A 23301-nucleotide genomic window follows, 5' to 3' on the forward strand; every position below is an offset into this window, starting at 1 on the left:
AATAAACCTTAAAAATACAATCTTAAATCCATTTTAAACTCTTTCCTGAATAGTCTTTTTAGGATCTTAAGTGACACATTTGGTGAAGGCCTATCAATATACATTCCCACATTAGGCCACAAAATGTCCCTCAGGACTTTGTTATCACTGAAGTTCTATAGCCAAATAACTTGTCATACATCCCAAACCACCACCTCGCCCCTACCAACTCGCTCGGAGGCATGACCAAAATATGAGAGTGACTATGGAATGAGATTAGATTAGTTTTTTAAAATATATTAGCATACCTTATGGATGACCGTGCCACATGGTCACCGGCAATAATAATAATACTAGGTTAACAGGTCAATATTCTTGTTTCCTCACTGCTCTTTATTCTTTCAGCCACATCAAAAAAAAAAAAAAAAAAAAAAAACTTCATTTTTTTTTCAGCCACATGAACTGAGAGACTGGCCGATGAAAATCTGGAGAAACACATTCAATAAGGCTGATAAATAAGACCAAAAAAACACAATACAATATCTCTTATCACATTTTTTTTATTTGAAATTCCTTTGTTGATAGCATTATACTTATAAAAGAATCAAAATTTCAAACTTACAAACACCTAAGTCTAAGACTTAAACCAGGCAGAAGAGTGGAGTTTATTTGGGAATCATTTTCAAATCGCTTTCTATTGGCCTCTAGAGAGTTGTTTTAAGGAGCCGGGATATTCACTGATAACAAAACTCTTGGTCAAGACTAGGCCTCTGGGGAGGATTGAGGTCACAGGGCCAAGACAATTGGCCTGGTCCCAGATCTCTTTGTGCTGTCTTTCCAACAGGACAAGACAGCACAAACAGATCTGGTACCAGGGTATACGACAATGGAATATGCTCAGGCATGACCAAGTCCCCATGGTCTGATTCATCTCCTGTGTTTGCTCTCATGTCTATATTGTGTGATGACATTGTGTGGGGCTGGTACACACTGAGAATCAAAGCTCTGAGAGAGGGAGAGAGAAGGAAGCTTATATCAATGGCTGATGTTTCTGTTTGTGGATGTTATTGCAAAATGAGCTCAAATAATAAAATCTTAAGTTTGAAATGTGAAATGTGAATTTTATTTTACTCTAGTAGTCCTAATTTAAACCACTGAGGACACTGATTATAACACCCATGAAGACAAGTTGATTAGATTTTTGTTGGGGAAGTGGGTAGACATGGAAACAGACCACATACATACAGTATTGCCACTGTGTACAAACGCACACACCACATACAGTACATTCCAAACACATCTGGAGAAACGGTCTCTCTTTCAGTTTTTCTCTGTATGCTTAGAGACCGTCGACAACGCCATGCTGCATGCTGAACTCCTGGAAGTCCCCAGGGATGGTATCTGTGTAGGTTAGAGGTCAGAGGTTAAGGGTCAAAGTCAAGTTCTACCAAGAGTCAGTTAAATTAAGGTTGCCACTTTGGTTGATGAATTTGACTAATTTGAGTTCAAAACAATTCTTAATTTGTTTTGTTTTTATCCAGCACTGAGATGCAGTGCCTAAGACCGCTGCGACACTCAAATAAAGCATGCTGCTTACCATTGCAACGGTACTTTAGGTTGGACCAGATGATGTTTTCCTGAGAGAAACAGAACACGCCCAGTCGGCCTCCTCTCATGGTGGTGTCGATGGTCACACCAGAGTCAGCCACCAGCTCTGTCCCCTCATAGAAACGGGCCCTGTCCAAACACCCAACAGACATTAGCCATTGTTGTACACAATTGTGTATTAGATGTAGCCATGACATCACACACACACTCTCTCTCTCTATTTTTCTCTCAGCTGTCTCACCTGATGTATCCAACCTGGGGTCGGTGCTGCAGGTACCAACGGTAGGAAACCTTGTCCTTCCAGCCCACGTTCCTGGGGTCCTTCCACAGCAGACGCACCTGGTCGTTGGTGTCCCCTGTGTGCCACAGGGAGTTCCTCAGGTGCTCCCCTGGACCTGACTTAGACTTCACAGCCTGGGGAGGGAGAGAGCGATGGAGAGAGGAGATGGCAAGGGAGAGAAGGTAATTAAGAAGTAAGTACAAAGAAACAAAGACAGATTTGGCTTAGGGTGGCTCTCCATCAGTGGAGGCTGCTGAGGGGAGGACGGCTCATAATAATGGCAGGAATGGAGCAAATGGAATGGTATCAACCACATGGATGTCATGATATCATTCCACCCATTCCGCTCCAGCCATTACCACAGGCCCGTCCTCCCAATTAAGGTGCCACCAACCTCCTGTGCTGTCCATAGCACACGTGTGTGTGTTAAATTGTACAGAGCCACCCTAAATATAATCTATCTTTATTTTTCGTACTTACTTCAAAAACACAATCTCACATACAATCATACAAACACACCTTGAGCTGGATGCCAGGCTCAGCCACTGCTCTGAAGGGTGTGGCCAGCTAGTAGGTCTGCTCAAGACAGATTGTGTTTTGGGTGGCTCTCCATAGTACACATGTGTGTGAATTGTACAATCAAGAGACACCCTAAACCAAATCTATCTATCTTTGTCTTTTTGTACTTACTTCAAAAACAATCACACACACACACACACACACACACACACACACACACACACACACACACACACACACACACACACACACACACACACACACACACACACACACACACACACACACACACACACACACACACACACACACACACACACACACACACACACACACCTTGAGCTGGATGCCAGGCTCGGCCACTGCTCTAAAGGGTGTTGCCTGCCAGTAGGTTTGTTCAGTCTGTTTCCACATGACCACGTAGAAGGAGGAGGAGTCCTGGTAGCCAAAGATGAAGCCTGCGTAGTCATCGTCGGTCACCGTGTTAACATGGAATGTCCCCTCAAAGTCCACTCCACTGAACGCAGTGTAACCTAGGGAGCAATGCAAAACAAAAATGTTGCGATAAAATAGGATACGACTTGATACAATACCATATGAGATAACATGGTTCGATACCTGATAACGATATGGAAGTCTTTCTTACCCACAGCAAGTCCAGGGTCACTGTTCATGGTCTGAACAATCTCCATTCCCTGTTTGAGAGATGAAATGTCAGTCATGTTGACAAAGTCAAAGCATTTCTGCCATGTAGAACTTATTGTGTTGTAAGTCCATCCAGTAAATGACCATCTGACCTGATTAAGTACCACCCAGTTGGGGTCAATCTGGGCATCGCCCTCCGGGTCCAGCACCACCGTCTGATAGGCTCTGAAGTCTGTCAGAGTGACCTCAGCGTTCTCTGGACAGTTGTCTATCCTGTCTATCACCTTGTCCTGGTCAAAGTCTGACTCACACACATCTCCAACACCATCACCTGGAAGGAGAGAATACACAAAGGAAATGATGCCCAGTAAGGTTCTAAGCATAGACAATACACTGGTAGAGTGGAGAGTTACATTTGAGTAATTTAGCAGACACTCTTTTCCAGAGCAACATACAGGAGCTATAGGGTTAACCACTAGGCTACCTGCCACAAATTGGTTGAATATCAATGGTGATGAATGATACAGTAGTAGACCAATTAAGCTACAGTTATTTTTTTTGCAGATGTCATTGTGAAGTAAGCATTTCACTGTTATTTACACCTGTTGTTTTATGAAGCATGTGACAAATAAAATGTAATTTGATAGAGAACCTTGTTAATGCATAGGTGCTCACTTTCTTGTGTTTTACTTTCACTTAAAATGTAGTCTGATCCCATACTGTTGGTGTAGTCAACTCTTCTACAGTTGTCACACCATTTACTGTCTGTTTGGCAGGACACAAACTAACACAGAGAGGTGTTGGCCAAAGCACAAACAGACTGGTTCACCAGGCAATAGGTTTTAGGTGATGACTCAAGAATTCACATTCAGATTGTCCCGTTGCTCGGCAATTTGTTTGAAGCAGTAAAGTAAATTATTTGAAAGAAATATTAAAGACTGACTGTTCTCATCCAGCTGGTCGGGGTTGGGCACCAGTCTGCAGTTGTCGGGTCCTGGTAGCAGGAAGTCAGGGATACTGTCGTTGTCGTCGTCATCGTCACACTCATCCCCCAGGCCGTCTTTGTCTGTGTCCAGCTGGGAGCTGTTGATCACATTGGGACAGTTGTCCTTGGTGTCCTGGTGACCATCGCCATCACTACAGACCAGGGGACGACATACAGGGAGGAGGGACAGAAAAGATAGGTTCAGGTCATCACATGAATGGATTTAGCCTGAGTGTTGCTTACAGCAATGGAATTGACATCATAAACAGATCTGGGACTCAGGCTAGTAGGGAATGGCTGGCAGTTAAGTAACATTGGACTGGCAACCTACTTTATGCACTGTATACTAAAATATACAGTAAAATAGGAATATTTGTCAAAATAAAGGGATATATTGACTACTGCATTTATGAATTGACTAAAATAAATTAAATCGTGAAGTGGATATTTTAAGAGCATACGTTTTCTCAAGTCAGATACTTTTAAAATATGTTTTTCTTGTACCTGTCTTGATTTGTGTCACAAGAATCCCCAACCAGGTCATGGTCAATGTCGGACTAAAATTAGAGCACAGATTTGTTAAAACACTTTTTGACCACTCAGTATAATATTTATTACAGGGTAGGACAGTTCAGTTGCTCCATATCCCATTTTATATCTGTAAACTGAACAGGTCTCAGAACCCTAAAGGAGGCCTGTGGAAGCAGTCTGACCTGGTTAGGATTAGGGATATCAGGGCAGCTGTCACAGGCATCTCCCACTCCATCTCCATCCCGGTCCAACTGGTCCCGGTTCACCACCTGCTGGCAGTTGTCAAGGAAGTTCTTCAAGCCTGGAGACCAATTCAATTACAAAGTTTGAGTTTGTAAAGTTATCTGACCAATAGTATCCCACCACTCTGCAGAAGTGTTGGTGAAATACATGAGTGCTTCAGCTTCAAGTGGACTCCTTCAGGAGCACTGCTTCGTGACGTAAGAACACCGGCGATGGCTGTTCTAGAGTTCACATTTAGAACACATGTGTGGATCTCGGTTGGATACATGCAAAAAGTGAACTTTAAGTGTGGCCCATGAGAAAGTCATAAAACATGATTTGTATGATTTGAAGGCTTAACCACTGACGTTGAATCAATGCATTGGGATTTAAAAGCAAACTGCATGCGATTGATTCTATTTCCATTGATATGCTGTTTCTTATAGTTCAATAGTGGTGCCACAAGGAGGCACTGTTGCATTTGTCATCTGAGTGAACTGTTGAAATATGGTAGGCCATGTGTGTGTCATTTCTCATTTATCTCTGGAAAGCAACAGTACTGTGGTTGTAGCATAAAGGTCAAGCCGTCTGTAGACAGGGTCTATAAAAAGAAACCCAGACAGTCATCTACATTATTAAAGAGTGAGGATGATAAAGGCATACTGTATGTTTCTGTTAACTTGAGAGGTAATTTTAGTAGTGGGGTCATGGCAATTATGTATATAAACCCTGAATTGCTGATGCTACTCTATGTACTGGCTAGTGAGAGGCTTTGAAGCCACAGATTGGGCATATTGACACCCCCCAGAAGAAGCAGTCCTCCATAGGAATGAATGGAACGCTACAGTATTTAAATTAAATGTGTCAAGGACAAAATTACATGTATTTAACATTTTATAAAATTAGTGGGGACAGTAACAATTTTCTTCTATAGATATTTTTCATGTTTAGCTCACATTCTATAATTTAAAAGTATGCATTAAGGTGTCTGTAATATAATTAACGTAGAAATGAATTAATTCATTTCTATAGCTTCCAAAACCTTTTTTTACGCTCGTGGGGGAATGCCAAGATGGAGGTGCGGTGGTTTCAAAACAGCACCCCCTGTCAATCATCTAGTATATAAATCATTGGGTCAGGGTAGGGTTGGTGCTTGGTGGTACTGTATGTTCAAGGATTCTAGACAAGCGGCTGTTGGAACATACTACTGTGACGGACTGTAGCTATGTGGTAGTGATGTGTCGCTGTACGTACCGTCTCCATCCATGTCATCATCGCAGGCGTCTCCTTTCCCATCACTGTCAGTGTCCCTCTGATCAGGGTTCTCCACCGTGCGACAGTTGTCACAGGCGTCACCATGGCTGTCCTTGTCACTGTTCCTCTGGTCCACGTTAGGCTTCAGCCAGCAGTTATCCTGCACGGGAGAGGGGCACAGAGGGAATAGGGTCAGTCTGTCTTATCTGGTGAAATCTTCTGTCTTAACCGGTGTCCTGTGTGAACTTAAGTATGCTCCTTCAAATTCTCAGCACAGCACAGCCAGAAGAGGACTGGCCACCCCTCAGAGCCTGGTTCCTCTCTAGGTTTCTTACTAGGTTCCTGCCTTTCTAGGGAGTTTTTCCAAGCCACCGTGGTTCTACATCTGCATTGCTTGCTGTTTGGAGTTTTAGACAGGGTTTCTAAATAAGCATTTTGTGACATCTGCTGATGTAAAAAGGTCTTTATAAATGCATTTAATTGAATGTGTGTGTGTGTGTGTGTGTGTGTGTGTGTGTGTGTGTATAAGGTCTACCTGTTCATTCAGAATACCGTCACCATCAGCGTCGGTGTCACAAGCGTCTCCTTGTCCGTCCTTGTCAGCATCCTCTTGGCCAGAGTTAGGAACGCGCATGCAGTTATCCTGAAAACAGACAGATTTATTTATTGACCGATTTATGGTTATCACTTTAACAGACACACCATAAAAAGAAGATGGAGGGAGGGGAAAAGGGAGAGGAGGGGGGGTTGTTTATCCCAGGATAGTTGTATTTCTTGTGTTGTCATGGTTACCTTTTTACAGAGCATATCCTTGCACTTAAGTTTCTCATCAGGGTATCCATCAATGTCTGTATCCTTTCCACATAGGTAGCCATTACCAGCCCAGCCAATCCCACACTGACAGGAGAAAGAAGAGAGAACACTTAAGAGGCAGTGCGTGTTTGTGTGTTTTTGCGTGTGTGTGTGTTTGCGTGTGTATGTGTGCGTGCGTGTATGTGCGTATGTGTGCGTGTGTTTGTGTGTGTGAGGGAGAGTTCTGTCAATGGGGGCCAGTTTGTGATCCTTAGGACCCCACCTGACAGGTGATGGAGCCGTCTCTTTCTTGGATACACTGGGCGTTGACATCACAGGGGTTGGTCAAACTGTTACCACAGCTCCTCTCTGGCTTACAGCCCTTCGCCTGGTCTCCTGTGTAGCCTGTCTTACAGCCCCCACAGACATATGAACCCTACAGGGATAATGTAGGGTAATAGGCAATGAGAGACATAGGAATAAATGTAGTACTTGTAGCAGGCAGTCAGAGATTTGGAATCCAGTTAACATTGTTCCCTCCTTGCATTATTGTTTAAATTGAGCAATATTCCGTTTTGTATTCCAGGCTATCAGATACTAGCCTGGTGCCAGATCTGTTTGTGCTTCAAGCAATTTCTGTTGAAGGAAACGAAGGTCAGGAGTTGGCTGAAGCAACAAACCGATCTAGTCGACCACCAGGCTATCAGACAGACAGACACTCAGGCCTTACCGCAGATCTATGACAGAGTAACACACTCAGGCCTTACCGCAGAGTTGTGACAGAGAGAGTTGGCGGTGCACTGTCCATTGTTGGGTTCTTTGCACTCGTCAATGTCATCACAGACCTAAGAGACCGTATAAAGTACAAAACTGGAGATGATTATTATGATACATATCTTGAAAAGGTGTTCCATGATTAGTTATCCTAATAACAATGTCACCGGGTGGGTAGGAGTATATTTAATTTAAATTAATCTTCTTGAATTGTCCATTGACTGAATTTAAACCTTCCTGTCGAAATGTTGGTGAATAAATTATTACAACAGACCTAATAGAGTGTGCAGCTTTTTCTTTTACCCAATTAAAATGGAGACCTTGACTGTATTTGGTGATGTTGACTGACCTGGAGGCCTTGACTGTATTTGGTGATGTTGACTGACCTGGAGGCCTTGACTGTATTTGGTGTTGTTGACTGACCTGGAGACCTTGACTGTATTTGGTGATGTTGACTGACCTGGAGGCCTTGACTGTATTTGGTGTTGTTGACTGACCTGGAGACCTTGACTGTATTTGGTGATGTTGACTGACCTGGAGACCTTGACTGTATTTAATGATGCTGGTGATGTTGACTGACCTGGAGACCTTGACTGTATTTGGTGATGCTGACTGACCTGGTGACCTTGACTGTATTTGGTGATGTTGGTTATGTTGACTGACCTGTTTGTTTGTCTGTGCGTAGACCACTCCCACCCCTTCCACAGCCAGACCAGAGTAGCCCAGAGGACAGGCGTCACAGCGGAACCCTGGAGCCGTGTTCACACATTTCACCCCGGGGAAGCATGGGTTAAATTGACACTGGAGAGAGAGAGAGATGAAAGAAGACGCTTGGTTAGTGTTTCAGAATTATTACAACCATATAAATACATACAGTAAACACACATGCACCTGAATATAACATACACACACAAACACACCCTACCTCATCCACATCGTCACAGCTGAAGCCGTCCCCTGTGTATCCGTCAGGGCAGGGTCCACACTCAACCCCTTCCTCTGTCTCAATACACATGTCACCGCGGAAACAAACTCCAGGGGCACACTTCTGCTTCATGACTTCGCTTCCACCCAGTCCTTCAAAGACACCCAGAGGAAATATATTTTTATGACACTCGTTTCCACAATACCAGTGGTTTCTCATGTATTAGTAATGAATGTGTTATAAGCGAACATACTTCAAACTAGTTTTATTACTAGGACCCAGTGATTTTCCTCATGGTCAGGAAAAAGCTATTTGCCCAATCTATAAACAACATATAACAAAACTTTAATACATAATTTGTAATATAATGGTGATGGTGGATGTTCTTACCACAAGCCTGGCACTCAGAGATGGTGTTTCTGAGAAAAGATGTCTCTTTGACCTTTAGAAAGCAACATATACATGTTTTGAGTTTTTATGGACTCAGTGGGTCAGGAGGTACAGTTTATTAATAGCTCCCAGATGTGCTTGAGCACTATAGTTACCTGCTGAATGAGGACATCTTTCAGCTCATTTATCACCTTTGTGAGATCAAGCATTTGATTGGACAGCTGCTTTGTGTTGACCCCTGCATGGGAGAGCAGCATAGGAAAAGAACATTAGTCATACCAACAGACTCGAGGGGGAGGGGTTCTTGTTTAACATCATTCTACAGTAACTGTTGTTTTTGTGTGAATTCGAAAGTAGAGACACATATATATATATATATATATATATATATATATATATATATATATATATATATATATATCTATATCTATATATCTATATATATCACCATTTATTTGCTTCTTGAAAAACAGTTGGGCGACGTTCAAGAAAAAGACTTTCCTCAAAATGTTTTTGTCTGTGTAAACTAAACAGTACTAGGGAACACACAGGAATAGAAGTTGGTTTATTTTTTTATATTTTTTTGTCATAAACACTTACCCAGAGTCTGCACTGAGTCTCCTTGTTGGTGGCAGTTTTGAAGAGAAGCTACGTTCTCAAACGTGTCTCCCACCACTAGTTTCAGCTCCTCCAGCTCTTCCTGTTTATGAAGAAGTCCAACAACAGGGACACATTAGGTGGAATCAGTGCTGAATGCTGATGGATGGGTTTGATTAGATTAGGACAAGGTGGTTACCAAATTTGTTTCCCGATTTCCAGATTTTGACCTGCTGTAGCCAACTCTAATTTCCGATGGACAAGCATTTGGCCAAAGCAGAAACAGACTATCTGGCACCCAGGCTAGGGGGTTAGGGTCATTTGAATTTGGAAGGAGGATCTAGGAGTAAATAAGTGACATCACTCATAGTTTCCCTGAGTACAAAGTCAACAAAAGCAATGGTTTGGGGAGTGTCTGGGTAGCTCTGGTCAAATGGCTTAAATGGAAACAGACTGACAACCAATCCTCGGTTGAAGGTTCTGTGATTTTATCTGGATCTATGAGTAAATAATAACTCTATTCCATATGATGCACCACATTTGAACTGCACCCAATTTGACAATGGTCTAAATAAGTGCTCTATAAAAGCAATAGGTTGCCATTTGAAACATATCCAATAACATCACCTCTGCTTTGCCCTGCATGCTCTTCAGCTCCACCACACCGTAGCCTGCAGGCAGACCCTGAAACACGGAGGGGAGATCCCGGACCGTCTCCACCAGCCTGCAGTCCAGGTGTAGCTCCACCCCCCCAGGTCCCTGCTGCATGCCCTTCAGGTGGAAAAGGAGGCGGTGGCGCTGACCGTCTGCCAGCGGGATGTTGTTGAAGGTCACGGAGCTCATCCTCCGATCACTCCTCAAGTAACGCAGCACGGCTGGGAGAGAGGAAGGGACAGAATTAGAGAGAGATGAGAAGAACTTGATAGTTAAAGGAAAAGGACATGTGATGAAAAGGGAATTGGTTCAATGAAATTAATACATGAATAATGTAGAAGCAGAGAGCGAAAATAATGATTTTTAAACACAAATTAAAAGAGAGAGAGAACTAAGACTCTTTTCACTGTTAGTCTACACCTGTTGTTTACGAAGCATGTGACAATTAAAATGTTATTTCATTTGACATAGTACAGAAAAGTGCAGTCAGCAAGACCAATGTATTATGCATCCCTCTCCCCGTTGTGCACCTCATTTCTTTGAGGGGAAATGGTGGCCAGAAATCGATATCTTTCAATTAATAATGAGTAAAAGAAACAATATATTCTATATTTTCAGAGTATAAGTAGATAAACCATCGGTTTCAATGGGTATGACGCTCCTGCCTCTCCTTCCTACCCCTTACCTCTGTTGAGTTTCCCCAGCACAGTGAACTCAAAGTACTTGCTGTTGTCCCGTGGGTTGTACAGGCCGAACACTGTGGTGCCAGTCTTGGGCTGCAGCTTGAAGGTGGTGAGGATGAAAGCCTCATTCACGCCCTGCTCCACTAAGCCACCCTGCAGCAGGTCTGGCAGACAGTCCGGGGAATTGAGGAGATCATACACTACAGAGGAAAAAATAAAGTAAAATAACTGTAAAGGGAAATGTAAAGTAAAATAACTGTAAAGGGGTAATGTATAGTAAAATTAATGTAAAGGGAAATGTAAAGTTAAATAAAATTAATGTGAAGGGAAATGTAAAGTAAAAAACTGTAAAGGGTAATGTAAAGTAAATTTAATGTAAAGGGAAATGTAAAGTAAGATAAAATTAATGTAAAGGCAAATGTAAAGTAAAATAACTCTAAAGGGTAATGTAAAGTAAAATAACTCTAAAGGGAAATGTAAAGTAAAATAACTCTAAAGGGTAATGTAAAGTAAAATCAATGTAAAGGGAAATGTAAAGTAAGATAAAATTCATGTAAAGGGAAATGTAAAATAAAATAAATGTAAAGGGAAAAGTAAAGTAAATTACTGTAAAGGGAACCGTAAAGTAAAATAACTGTAAAGGGAAACATAAAGTAAAAATAAATGTAAAGGGAAACATAAAGTAAAGTGAAATACCTGTGAAGGGAAACATAAAATAGAGTAAAATAACTGTAAAAGGAAACATAAACTAAAGTAAAATAAAGTAATCTTTGAGGGGAAGTAAAGTAACAAAGTAAAGTTCTGCTGCTCAGTACAGCGAGAATAAAGACACGTGTAGATGAATAGGATGGTTATTGAGCAAGGTGTTGTCATGACGTTGCCCTCTTTGGGTACAGCAAGCCCCATCCCCCTCTCCCTGCCTCCTACAACTAGGCTGCTGTGGTCGGAGAGGTCGTAAATTCCAGGAAGATCCTGCCTCATGGCCACACAGTATAGCGACAGAGTGACGTTTCATAGAGAACAAGGGCATTTCTTCCACATCACAGAACTTGAGGTCCGAACAACATTTATGTTCCCGGAGAAGGTATAAAAGATCGGTGAAGAATCCAGCTACGAACTGGTCCGTTTGTTACATTTTAGTACAACAAGCCGCCATGCCGGTTTAGCCAACTAGGGCACATTCCCCTATCATTTCTTGTAACCATATTTACTTTGTTTGTTTGTTTATGCACTTCTGTGAATTACTTAGTTAGTAAATAAATGATTTAAGACAATTGATGTATGGATGACTCATAGTGAAGACTGGGTTCGTGCAGATTACCACATTTTGGACGTTTGGAATGAGACTAACGTGAGGTAAAGTAAATCATTCATTAATTCGAAGACTAATTGATCAGATATAAAATATCTGAAAAGTTATATTAGGAAATTATAACTTTGTAATCTGAATATTTTCCTTGGTGCCCCAACTTCCTAGTTAATTACAGTTACATGATTAATCAGTTTAATCGCATAATACTAATTACAGAGAATCTTTGATAAAAACTAAAAGTCTTCATTTAATGATAGTAAAGACACGACAGTGTTTTGGATGTATCGGGGGGAAAGGGTACGTCAATACTTTATAGACTAAACTGGGCTGGAACATCACAGTGAGTTTGGCTAACTGGGGAGAAATGTTACATTGCCTGGCCAGTAGTGTCCACTTGATCACATCGACCTGAATGGTGAGGATTGGTGAGCTAGAGGTTTTAAAGTGCTGAGAAGATGCTGGTCGTCACGAGAGAGTAGGCTAGTTGTTGATGAGGCAGATGAGGCAGAGTATGAGTTTGGGGTAAAACATTTTCCCTTTTATCAGAATGTATGGTATTTTGATCAATCTTGAGCTAGTAGTTTGGATGTTCCGAGACAATACTTTACGTCAGTAGACTAGAATGGGCTGGAAGATCAAGATCAAAATGAGTTTTCTCGGTGCAAATAACTTAGTGGGTCTTTTGCTTGACCACTTTTACCACACAAATATGGATAGACTGTACTGAGTGCTCAGGGAGTGGAATGTAGAAGCCACTAAAGAGTTTTGGTATTTGGTATTTTATTAGGATCCCCATTAGCTGTTGCAAAAGCAGCAACCACTCTTCCCGGGGTCCACACAAAACATGAATCATGACATAATACAAAACATTAATAGGCAAGAATACCTCAAGGACAGAACTACATCAATATGTTTTTTTTTAAGTCACAGGTTGCCTATATATCAATACCATTACATACACGCAAACTATCTAGGTCAAATAGTGGCGCAGCGGTCTAAGGCACTGCATCTCAGTGCAAGAGCCGTCACTACAGTCCCTGGTTAGAATCCAGGCTGTATCACATCTGGCCGTGAATGGGTGTCCCACAGGGCGGCACACAATTGGCCCAGCATCGTCCGGGTTTGGCCGGTGTAGGCAGTCATTGTAAATAAGAATTTGTTCCTAACTGACTTGTCTAGTTAACTAAAGGTTAAATAAACATTTTTAAAAATAGGGGAGGCATTGTGCCGTGAGGTGTTGCTTTATCTGTTTTTTGAAACCAGGTTTGCTGTTCATTTGAACAAAATGAGATGGAATTAAGTTCCATGCAATAATGGCTCTATATAATACAGTACGCTTTTTTGAATTTGTTCTGGATTTGGGTACTGTGAAAAGACCCCTGGTGGCATGTCTGGTGGGTGTGTGTGTCAGAGCTGTGTGTAAGTTGACTATGCAAAGAAATTGGGATTTTCAACACATTGTTTCTTATAAAAAAGAAGAAGTGATGCAGTCAGTCTCTCCTCAACTCTTAGCCAAGAGAGACTGCCATGCATAGTATTTACATCAGCCCTCTGATTACAATGAAGAGCAAGATGTGCCGCTCTGTTCTGGGCCACCATCCTCAGTAGCTTTCCATCTAAGTTGTCAATGCCAGGAGGTTTGTCATTATTGATCGTTAACAATGATTTATCCACCTCTCCCACACTAACTTTACAAAATTCAAACTTGCAATGCTTTTCTTTCATTATTTTTTTTTTTATGCATTAATACGATGGCTCATTGTTTGTTGTTGGCATTTCCTTCCTAAATTTGCCCACTTTGCCAATGATGTAATCATTAAAATAATTTGCAACATCAAATGGTTTTGTGATGAATAAGCCATCTGATTCGATAAAATATGGAGTTGAATTTGTCTTTCTGCCAATAATTAAATTTTTTCCCATGATTCTTTATATCATGGATCTTGGCTTCATAATACAGTTCCTTATTTTTTGTTGTTGAGTTTAGTCTCATCATTTCTCATTTTGCAATAAGTCAGCCAGTCAGATGTGCAGCCAGACTTATTAGCCACTCCTTTCGCCTCATCTCTTTCAACCATTCAGTTTTTAATTTCCTCATCAATCCATGGAGCCTCAACAGTTCTAACAGTCAGTTTCTTAATAGGTGCATGTTTGTCAATAATTGGAAGAAGCAATTTCATAAATTCATCAAGTGCAGTGTCTGGATGCTCCTTATTAATCACATCAGACCAACAAATATTTTTAACATCATCCACATAAAGAGTCACAGCAAAATCTTTTGTATGATCTCTTATACACAATTTTAGGCCCTGCCTTTGGAACGTTGGCCTTCCTGGGAATAGCCACAATATTGTGATCACTGCATCCAATGGGTACAGATACAACTTTAGAACAAAGTTCTACACTATTAGTTAAAATGTGATCGATACATGTGGATAATCTTGTCCCTGTAGTGTTTATAAACAACCTGGTAGGTTGATTAATAACCTGAACCAGATTACAGTCACTGGTTACAGTGAGAAGCTTTCTCTTGAGTGGACGGTTAAGCTCAAGGTTACAATTCTATTCCAATAAAGTCCCTCCGGGACACAGCAGGCCGTGGGAGGATGTGCCTTGAATCCCTCCCCGCCAGTCTGAGACCATACATGAATACACAAGTGTCCTAGCAGCCGTCTACAAGGCACAGTGTAATGAAGGCACGCACCAAATTGCTCCCAAATGCTTCTAGAAAATTGCTCTCATCTTCTCTCTTCTCAGTGTGTGTGTGTGTGTGTGTACGTGTGTGTGCGTGTGTGTGTGGGTGCGCACGCGTGCGTGCGTGGGCTTCCATCTGTGTCTGTCAGCTTCAGACATCTTTCTTATTTTCTCCTGCCTCTAGTCTTTCCTCCCGTTCCCCCTGCCTGGCCTCAATCTGCTCCAGCTCACCAGGGAGCAGCACGGGTGCTTTTAAAGGTGTGTGGTTAAACGTGACTGGAGCCTCCTTTTCATGCCGTTTCCTGCACTCAATCTCACCTTTACAAACACACTGATGCCTGGTTTGTGAAAGGCTTCAGCATCACTATTGTCCCCGTCACTTGAGGAGGGAGGTTAGGCAAACACTAACAGATAGATCTCTGTATGGTTCAACCTGACTTGGCCTGCAAACTGGGACTGGGAGGTGCACCAATAAAACAGTCTAAACAAACCAACTCTTTTTCTATTCTCATCTGTCTGTTTAGACACACTATACACACTCTCTCCCTCTTCCATCTGTGTGTCAGGATCTCCTCACAAAATTCCATGAGAAAGGATTAGATTTCATCCCCAGAGTCACCGCTTGTCCTATCATGATCTGTTAAGCTACACAAAACCAAATTCACCTCAAATTCACCTGAACAGCTCACATACAGTATGACACATGTGACATGATCTACCACATAAAGTCAATTGAAGTCATAAAGTGACAGTAAAATCACCTAGATGCAGTAGATAATAAACAACTGCATTATTGTTGTCTGTTATGTATATTGTGCCTTAATAGGTAAATAATCCATTTAAGTCCTGTATGGCTCAGCTGGTAGAGCATGGTGCCAGGGTTGTGGGTTTGATACCATACATGACTGTAAGTTGCTTTGGATAAAAGTGTCTGCAAAATGGTATATATTGTATTATTATAAGTAATAACAAAGTTGTACTGTAAACACAAGGCATGTGATTGACAATTTACTTAATAAGTCCAAACTTTTGTTTGTTTATAGTGAAACCTCGTGCAATAATTGCCAATAATTTATATTTGTATGAACTGCTAGTGAGTCAAATGTTTAATATTTATCAACGGCGACAACTGTGTGCAGTACAGCTGTGAATATATTTTGTAAAATAATGTGACAGTTATGGCCTGTACCTCAGTGTAGATACCATTTAAAGGCCTGTGTGTTGTGGTGCATGCGTGTGTGTGTGTGTGTTTTCAGACTCCAAAATTGCATGCAGACCTTTAGTGATTATTCCCATGTGTGTGCTATGGCTGGTACTTTAAATCATATCCAGACTCCAGACTCCAGACCCCCCACACTAAACACACACACACACACTCACTCACTCACTCACTCACTCACTCACTCACTCACTCACTCACTCACTCACTCACTCACACTCAATTAATACAGCGGTCACATCTCAGTCATCACCTCTTACTCTTCCTCAGTCTAAAGTCAGTACACAACATTCTTATGAAGCATGTATTTTCAATATTCTTACCACAGAGGACTATTTATCAGAATTTATTCTTACTCAACAGAGTATCAAATGTCCTGTCTAGCCCTCTGTGTATATTGGCTTGAGTGTGAACGAATATGATATTCTCGTTTTACAAAGTAAAAAAGCAACTGTACAATGGTGATTGCAATCTAAATAAGAGAAATATAGATTTTTGTGTTGACTGATTTTGTTACCTTAAACTTTTGGGGAAAAATGTATCTGATATTCTCAATCACAGTGTCTGTTAGATCAATCATTACCTCAGAGCTTCATGATTCTCGATTGGAATACTCTGAGGTAGAGTGCTGAGAGCTTTAGTAGACTGATAAAAGGCATCTGAAGATGACATCACAGTCGGTTTGTATGTCAACTTAATCTGTATGTCTTTGGCTAAGATCAAATTGTTGAATTTTTACTTTTAGCGGTTGTGTCCTGTGATTACAAAGCAATACCTTAAAAGTACTTTGTGGTGCAATTGCATGGTTTCAATAGACTTCAATGACCACATCAAGATCATATTGGCATCACATTCAGTAATAATTTAAGAAAGTCATTGTCAGCTACACTCACCTGAGCCCTGGGCTCCCACTTCCGAACACAGGTTCAAGATCAGTTGCGAAGCCACGATCAGTGTCGTCCACAACCCCATTCTGTCCTCTCACTGTTCCCAGACCTGTTTCTCTGGAGTGACTTATCCTTATCAGGCAGAGTAGTGCTCTTGGTCCTCCTGTACTGTTTGTTGCCTGGGATGTGTGTGGTGTGTATGGCTCACAGTAGAGACAGAGGTGAGGCTAGGCTGTCATAGTGAGGCACGGAACAGCTGCTGTCTGTGTGTGTGGCTGACTGGGGAGGACAGGAGGCTGACTGAGGGAGGAGGAGCAGGGCCGGAGATGGTTTAAGCTTTCTTCAGACAGCCACATGCAGAGGAGTGACCAAAACATTCTCCACCGTATTGGCTCCCATTAATGTGTGTGTGTGTGTGTCTGTGTGTGTGTGTGTGTATATGCATGCAGGGGTTCTTCCATGGTTCACGACCTCATTTTGGACAGTGAACATTCTGTACTTACAGTAAGCCAGACTAAACAATGTGCAACTTTTTGATCTGTGCCACTCTTCAGACTTTAGAGAAAAAAAACATGTGTTAATAGTACAGAAATAAAGTCGGTCTCCTGGCAGTCAGGAGGCATTTTATTGGCACACACCTCCTCCTCCCAAACACTGTTAGGGATTCTTTCAGCTTTTCAGGGCTTCAGATGTAACACCTTTCCCCTGCATCCTGGCTTCCTTTTAACCTACAGGCTTTTGACAGGAAATTAGCGATCTGAAACCCAAATCTGAAATCCGAAATTCATTTTATCAGGAAAAAGGCAGCCCCGCCACTTGGTTTTGCTATAAAGCTCAGGGATGGGACTGGAGAAATGTAATGAGCTGTGAAAAGTTTGGACACACCCACTTATTCAAGGGTTTTTCTTCATTTTTACTATTTTCTACATTGTACAGTGGAGGCCAAAAGTTTTGAGAATGACACAAATATAAAGTCTGCTGCTTCAGTTTGTATGATGGCAATTTGCAAATACTCCAGAATGTTATGAAGAGTGATCAGATGAATTGCAAAGTCCCTCTTTGCCATGCAGATGAACTGAATCCCCCCAAAAACATTTCCACTGCATTTCAGCCCTGCCACAAAAGGACCAGCAGACATCATGTCAGTGATTCTCTCGTTAACACAGGTGTGAGTGTTGAGGAGGACAAGGCTGGAGGTCACTCTGTCATGCTGATTGAGTTCGAATAACAGACTGGAAGCTTCAGAAGGAGGGTGGTGCTTGGAATCATTGTTCTTCTTCTGTTAACCATAGTTACCTGCAAGGAAATACATGCCATCATCATTGCTTTGCACAAAAAGATCTTCATAGGCAAGGATATTGCTGCCAGTAAGATTGCACCTAAATCAACCATTTATTGGATCATCAAGAACTTCAAGGAGAGTGGTTTAATTGTTGTGAAGAAGGCTTCAGGGCGCCCAAGAAAGTCCAGCAAGCCCCAGGACCGCCTCCTAAAGTTGATTCAGCTGCGGGATCGGGGGACCACCAGTACAGAGCTTGCTCAGGAATGGCAGCTGTCAGTTGTGAGTGCATCTGCACGCACAGTGAGGCGAAGACTTTTGGAGGATGGCCTGGGGTCAAGAAGGACAGCAAAGAGCCACTTCTCTCCAGGAAAACCATCAGGGACAGACTGATATTCTGCAAAAGGTACAGGGATTGGACTGCTGAGGACTGGAGTAAAGTCATGTTCTCTGATGAATGCCCTTTCCGATTGTTTGGGGCATCTGGAAAAAAGCTTGTCCTTAGAAGACAAGGTGAGCGCTACCATCAGTCCTGTGTCATGCCAACAGTAAAGCATCCTGAGACCATTCATGTGTGGGGTTGCTTCTCAGCCAAGGGAGTGGGCTCACTCACAATTTATGCCTAAGAACACAGCCATGAATAAAGAATGGTACCAACACATCCTCCGAGAGTAACTTCTCCCAACCATCCAGGAACAGTTTGGTGACAAGCAATGCCTTTCCCAGCATGATGGAGAACCTTGCATAAAGCAAAAGTGATAACTAAGTGGCTCGGGGAACAAAACATAGATATTTTGGGTCCATGGTCAAGAAACTCCCCAGACCTTAATCCCATTGAGAACTTGTGGTTAATCCTGAAGGGGCAGGTGGACAAACAAAACCCCATAAATTCTGACAAACTGGTTAGGGTATGTTTTAATAGTCATAGTGGGTACATAATCTCCTTTACAGTTCCCGATAAACTCATTTGCCGTCTCAGCGTATTCGTTGATATTATTTTCTGAAGCTACCCGGAACGTATCCCAGTCCGCGTGATCAAAACAATCTTGAAGTGTGGATTTCGATTGGTCAGACCAGCATTGAATAGTCCTTATCACGGGTAATTCCTGTTTGAGTTTCTGCCTATAGGAAGGGAGGAGCAAAATGGAGTCGTGGTCAGATTTGCCAAAAGGAGGGAGGGGGAAGGCCTTGTAGGCAACGCGGAAGTTGGAGTAACAGTGTTCGAGTGTTTTAGCAGCGCGAGTACTACAGTCGGTATGTTGATAAAACTTCGGCAGCCTTTTCCTCAAATTTGCTATGTTAAAATTCCCAGCTACAATAAATGCAGCCTAAGGATATGTGGTTTCCAGTTTGCATAAAGTCCATTGAAGTTCTTTGAGGGCGGTCGTGGTATCGGCTTGAGGGTGGATATACACGGCCATGACTATAATCAAAGAAAATTATCTTGGGAGATAATACGGTCTGCATTTGATTGTGAGGTATTCTAGGTCAGGTAAACAAAAGGACATGAGTTCCTGTATGTTGTCACAATTACACCATGAGTCGTTAATCATGAAACACACACCCCCGGTCCTACTTCTTCCCGGAGAGATATTTATTCCTGTCTGCGTGATGAACTGAGAACCCAACCGGATGTGCCAACTCAGACAGTATATCCTGAGAGAGCCATGTTTCCGTGAAACAGAGTATGTTACAATCCCTGATGTCTTTCTGGAAAGAAACCCTTGCTCTGTGCTCGTTAACTTTATTATCCAGAGAGTAAACATTAGCGAGTAATATACTCATAAGTGGTGGGTGGGGTGTGCACCACAAGTCGGACTAGAAGACCACTCCAAGTACCTCTCCTCCGCCGGCGTTGTTTTTGGTTGGCTTCTGGAATCAGTTCAATTGCCCTGGGGTTGTGAACAAAGGACCGCTTCGGGAAAGTTGTATTCCTGGTTGTAATACTGGTAGTGCTGGTGAGTTACCGCTGCTCTGATATCCAATAGTTCTTTCCGGCTGTATGTAATAACACAAAATAAATTCTGGACTGACAATGTAAGAAATAATACATAAAAAACTAAATACTGCATAGTTTACCAAGAGCTAGAAGCAAGGCAGCCCTCTCTGGCGGGATAAGACAGTTTTACTGAGCTCATGAAGCATTTATAAGTTCTTTCTTCAATTATCAATGTTTATATATCATTCATTGAAATGATCATTGAATAAATTCCCAGATCTCAGACTGTGGCTTTAACAAGCCCAGCACGGTCACCGGGGCCAACGCTGTCACTGGGGCCAACACTGTCACTGGGCCCGACACTGTCACTGGGCCCAACACTGTCACTGGGCCCAACACTGTCACTGGGCCCAACACTGTCACTGGGCCCAACACAGTCACCGGGCCCAACACAGTCACTGGTGCCAACATACCGCAAGACAATCCGGAACACACGGCCGGAGGTCATCACACTAACTGGCACCAAACTACTTGTCACATTTGGCAGACATGAACAAACCGGAGGCTTAATAATGTTTGTTTTTCTCATGTTTTGTGTTTTTTGTGACTTTTAAGAGTATGGAGGCTTGTTACAGTTTGAGATTTCAAGGCATTTGTGGTTTCCAAGTACTCCGCTAGTCCAGACTCCCGCAGTGAACACCTAGCTAGTCGCTGAAGAAACTCATGACTAAGAGTTGTAGCACAGATGGAGATAGGAAACCAGGACATGTGTATATATAAGAAGTTGTAGGTTGCACTGCTGCTGTGTTGCATAACAAGAAGCTAGATGTGTGGTCAGGAGTGCATTCTTCATTGATTCAGTCTTAAACTGAAGTCTGTTCAAGATGTCTGCAGCAGTGCAAAGCTGCTCCTTAAATGTACAAACAGAAGGAGCAAGATGGAAGCTTCATCAGCAGACAGCATTGAGAAAGCGAAACAGTTTCTGTACCCAGATACCACATGTGTTTTGTATGGTCACTCGCAGTCTTTTGGTGTTTTCTGGTGTGGACTCCATCTAAGTAGTTGACAGAGATTCGGTAGGACACCCACAGACTAAACTCTCCTCTGATTGGTTGAGTTATCACAAAGGCCTTCCACAGAAGTGAGGTTCTGGATCAGCGAAAGGCACCAGTGTGATAGGCTAAGCATATAATTAATTATTGGACAGCCCACATCCGTTTGCTGGAGACCCTGGACTGAGTCACGTCATAGTGTGGTTGGTGAGCTCAGACTGAACCGTGTAACTGGGTTTGTATCAACCCAAACCCCAGAGACAGACAGGCTGCTGCTATTCTTAGACTGGAGACAGATGTGAAATTGTGCAGCTCAGGTTTTCTCATCCCTAAACCCCTTTTCTTATCCCTACAGTATGTCATTTTTTATCAAGCGTTAGCCTACACACATATACACACACATAGTACAGTACGTCTTGCTGCTATTGTACTGTATAGTGTCAGTACTCTGTGTTGTGTTTGGTTGTGATGTGCTGGGTTGTGATGTGCTGTGCTGTGATGTGATGTGCTGCGTTGTGATGTGTTGTGCTGTGATGTGTTGTCATGTGTTGTGATGTGTTGTGCTGCATTGTGATGTGTTGTGTTGTGATGGGGATGTTCTCAAATGAATGAAGTTGCACAATTGTAATCAGTAGCCGTGAGGAGAGTTTATTCATCTTCTAATTAGACTAAGACATGTATCAGAACTTAGGCTGGTCCAGTGGAGGGAAGGCAACTCCAAACCCCAAATTACAGCCTCCACATTGGGCTTTACTCCGTCATTAGCCTCAGCTCTAAAGCCAAAGGCTTAATAATCCTCCCACATCCTATGGGATTGTGGGTATTTGTCTTTAAACATATGAGCCAATTTGTTTCTAGAATGATCTTCTAAGGCAGTCCAGGTAAGAATAGAAGTTGACTTACTTGAGTTAAGCCCCTAGGTGCTATGGTGAGGAGGATCTCATCCATCTTACTCTGTCTTTTTAGGTTCCAAGTTTTTCCAGGTCGTACCAGTCGAAAGTATGAATTATACAAAGCTTAATTTTTTTGAGGGTCAAAAGAAGACTGGAAAGTATATTCTCAGCCAATGTATGTAAATTAGGATTTTAAAATGTAATGCATTCGGCATTACTGATGCAGATTTATTCCATCTTTAGCTGTAATTTTAGGAGGCTGTTTAAGAAAAAGGCTAGTGTAACCTGAGAATAAACCTACCTAACCTGAGGCAGGTCTACTCTTAGCCAAGGATAGGACACATTCCAGACAGATAATTTATCCTTTATATGTAGGTGACCTGACCAGGAAAAACTCTGGGTTTTAGTTATAGCCTAGAGTTTTCCTGCACTGATTACATGGTCCGGAAACATGTCTGGTCCTACATGATTGCTTTATGTCCTGTAAGAGACCAATAGGACTCCGTTTAGATTATTAGTATGCTGTCATACCCACACCTTTTCCATTTGCTTGGCCATAAAGTCTATCTACCAATCAATGAAGTTGTCTGAAATCACTCAAAATGTTCTCCACTGTGGGCAAGTGGAGAAATGATACTTTTCCTGGAAGCGTAATTATTGCACAAGGTGTACCTACCAAGGTATTCTCAAAACAACTACAGTACATGTGAGGGGAAATGTAGAATTTCATAAACAACACAGCCTTTTAGTGGCCACTGAAATTCTCAGTAAGGATTGTCCAAGACTAGCTAATGGAGGCCCCCTCAGTGGTAAGAGGACCCAGGTAATGCTCTTACCAGATGGACCCATCCAGTCAGTCAGCCCACAGACTAGCCAGCAGCTGTTCCACTATCTTCACACAGGCACCATTCAGCACGTACATCACCTTCCACCACCCTCGACCCCCTCACCCTCTCTCTCTCTCGTACTCTCTTTCTCTCTCTCTCTCTTTCTGTCTTCCTACCATCTTGTTGTCTTTCTGTGTATTTCTCTCTCTTGGCCATCTCTCTCTCTCAATTTCAATTTAAGTTACTTTATTGGCATGGGAAACATATGTTTGCATTGCCAAAGAAAGTGAAATAGATAATGAACAAAAGCGAAACAAACAATAAAAAATGACGAGTAAACATTACACTCACAAAAGTTCCA

At 42.2% G+C, this 23301-nt stretch overlaps 1 protein-coding gene across 1 annotated transcript; it reads right to left on the reverse strand.

Moving 5' to 3' along the window:
- Positions 1–523: 523 nt before the first annotated feature.
- LOC112257427 (thrombospondin-4-B) lies at positions 524–17270 on the reverse strand. The gene is made up of 22 exons (XM_024430967.2): positions 16957–17270; positions 10841–11038; positions 10129–10376; positions 9505–9604; positions 9060–9142; positions 8905–8956; positions 8515–8666; positions 8253–8390; positions 7583–7660; positions 7099–7251; positions 6816–6920; positions 6559–6666; positions 6024–6183; positions 4730–4848; positions 4521–4573; positions 3975–4168; positions 3184–3362; positions 3033–3081; positions 2723–2919; positions 1829–2001; positions 1577–1716; positions 524–1380 (listed from the first exon to the last, which is right to left on the reverse strand). The coding sequence occupies exons 1-22, from the start codon at positions 17033–17035 to the stop codon at positions 1319–1321; spliced, it is 2820 nt and encodes a 939-aa protein (XP_024286735.1). The 5' UTR covers positions 17036–17270; the 3' UTR covers positions 524–1318.
- Between the last annotated feature and the right edge of the window lie 6031 nt (positions 17271–23301).

This window comes from Oncorhynchus tshawytscha, linkage group LG09, assembly GCF_018296145.1.
Source record: "Oncorhynchus tshawytscha isolate Ot180627B linkage group LG09, Otsh_v2.0, whole genome shotgun sequence".
NCBI classification, from domain to species: domain Eukaryota; kingdom Metazoa; phylum Chordata; class Actinopteri; order Salmoniformes; family Salmonidae; genus Oncorhynchus; species Oncorhynchus tshawytscha.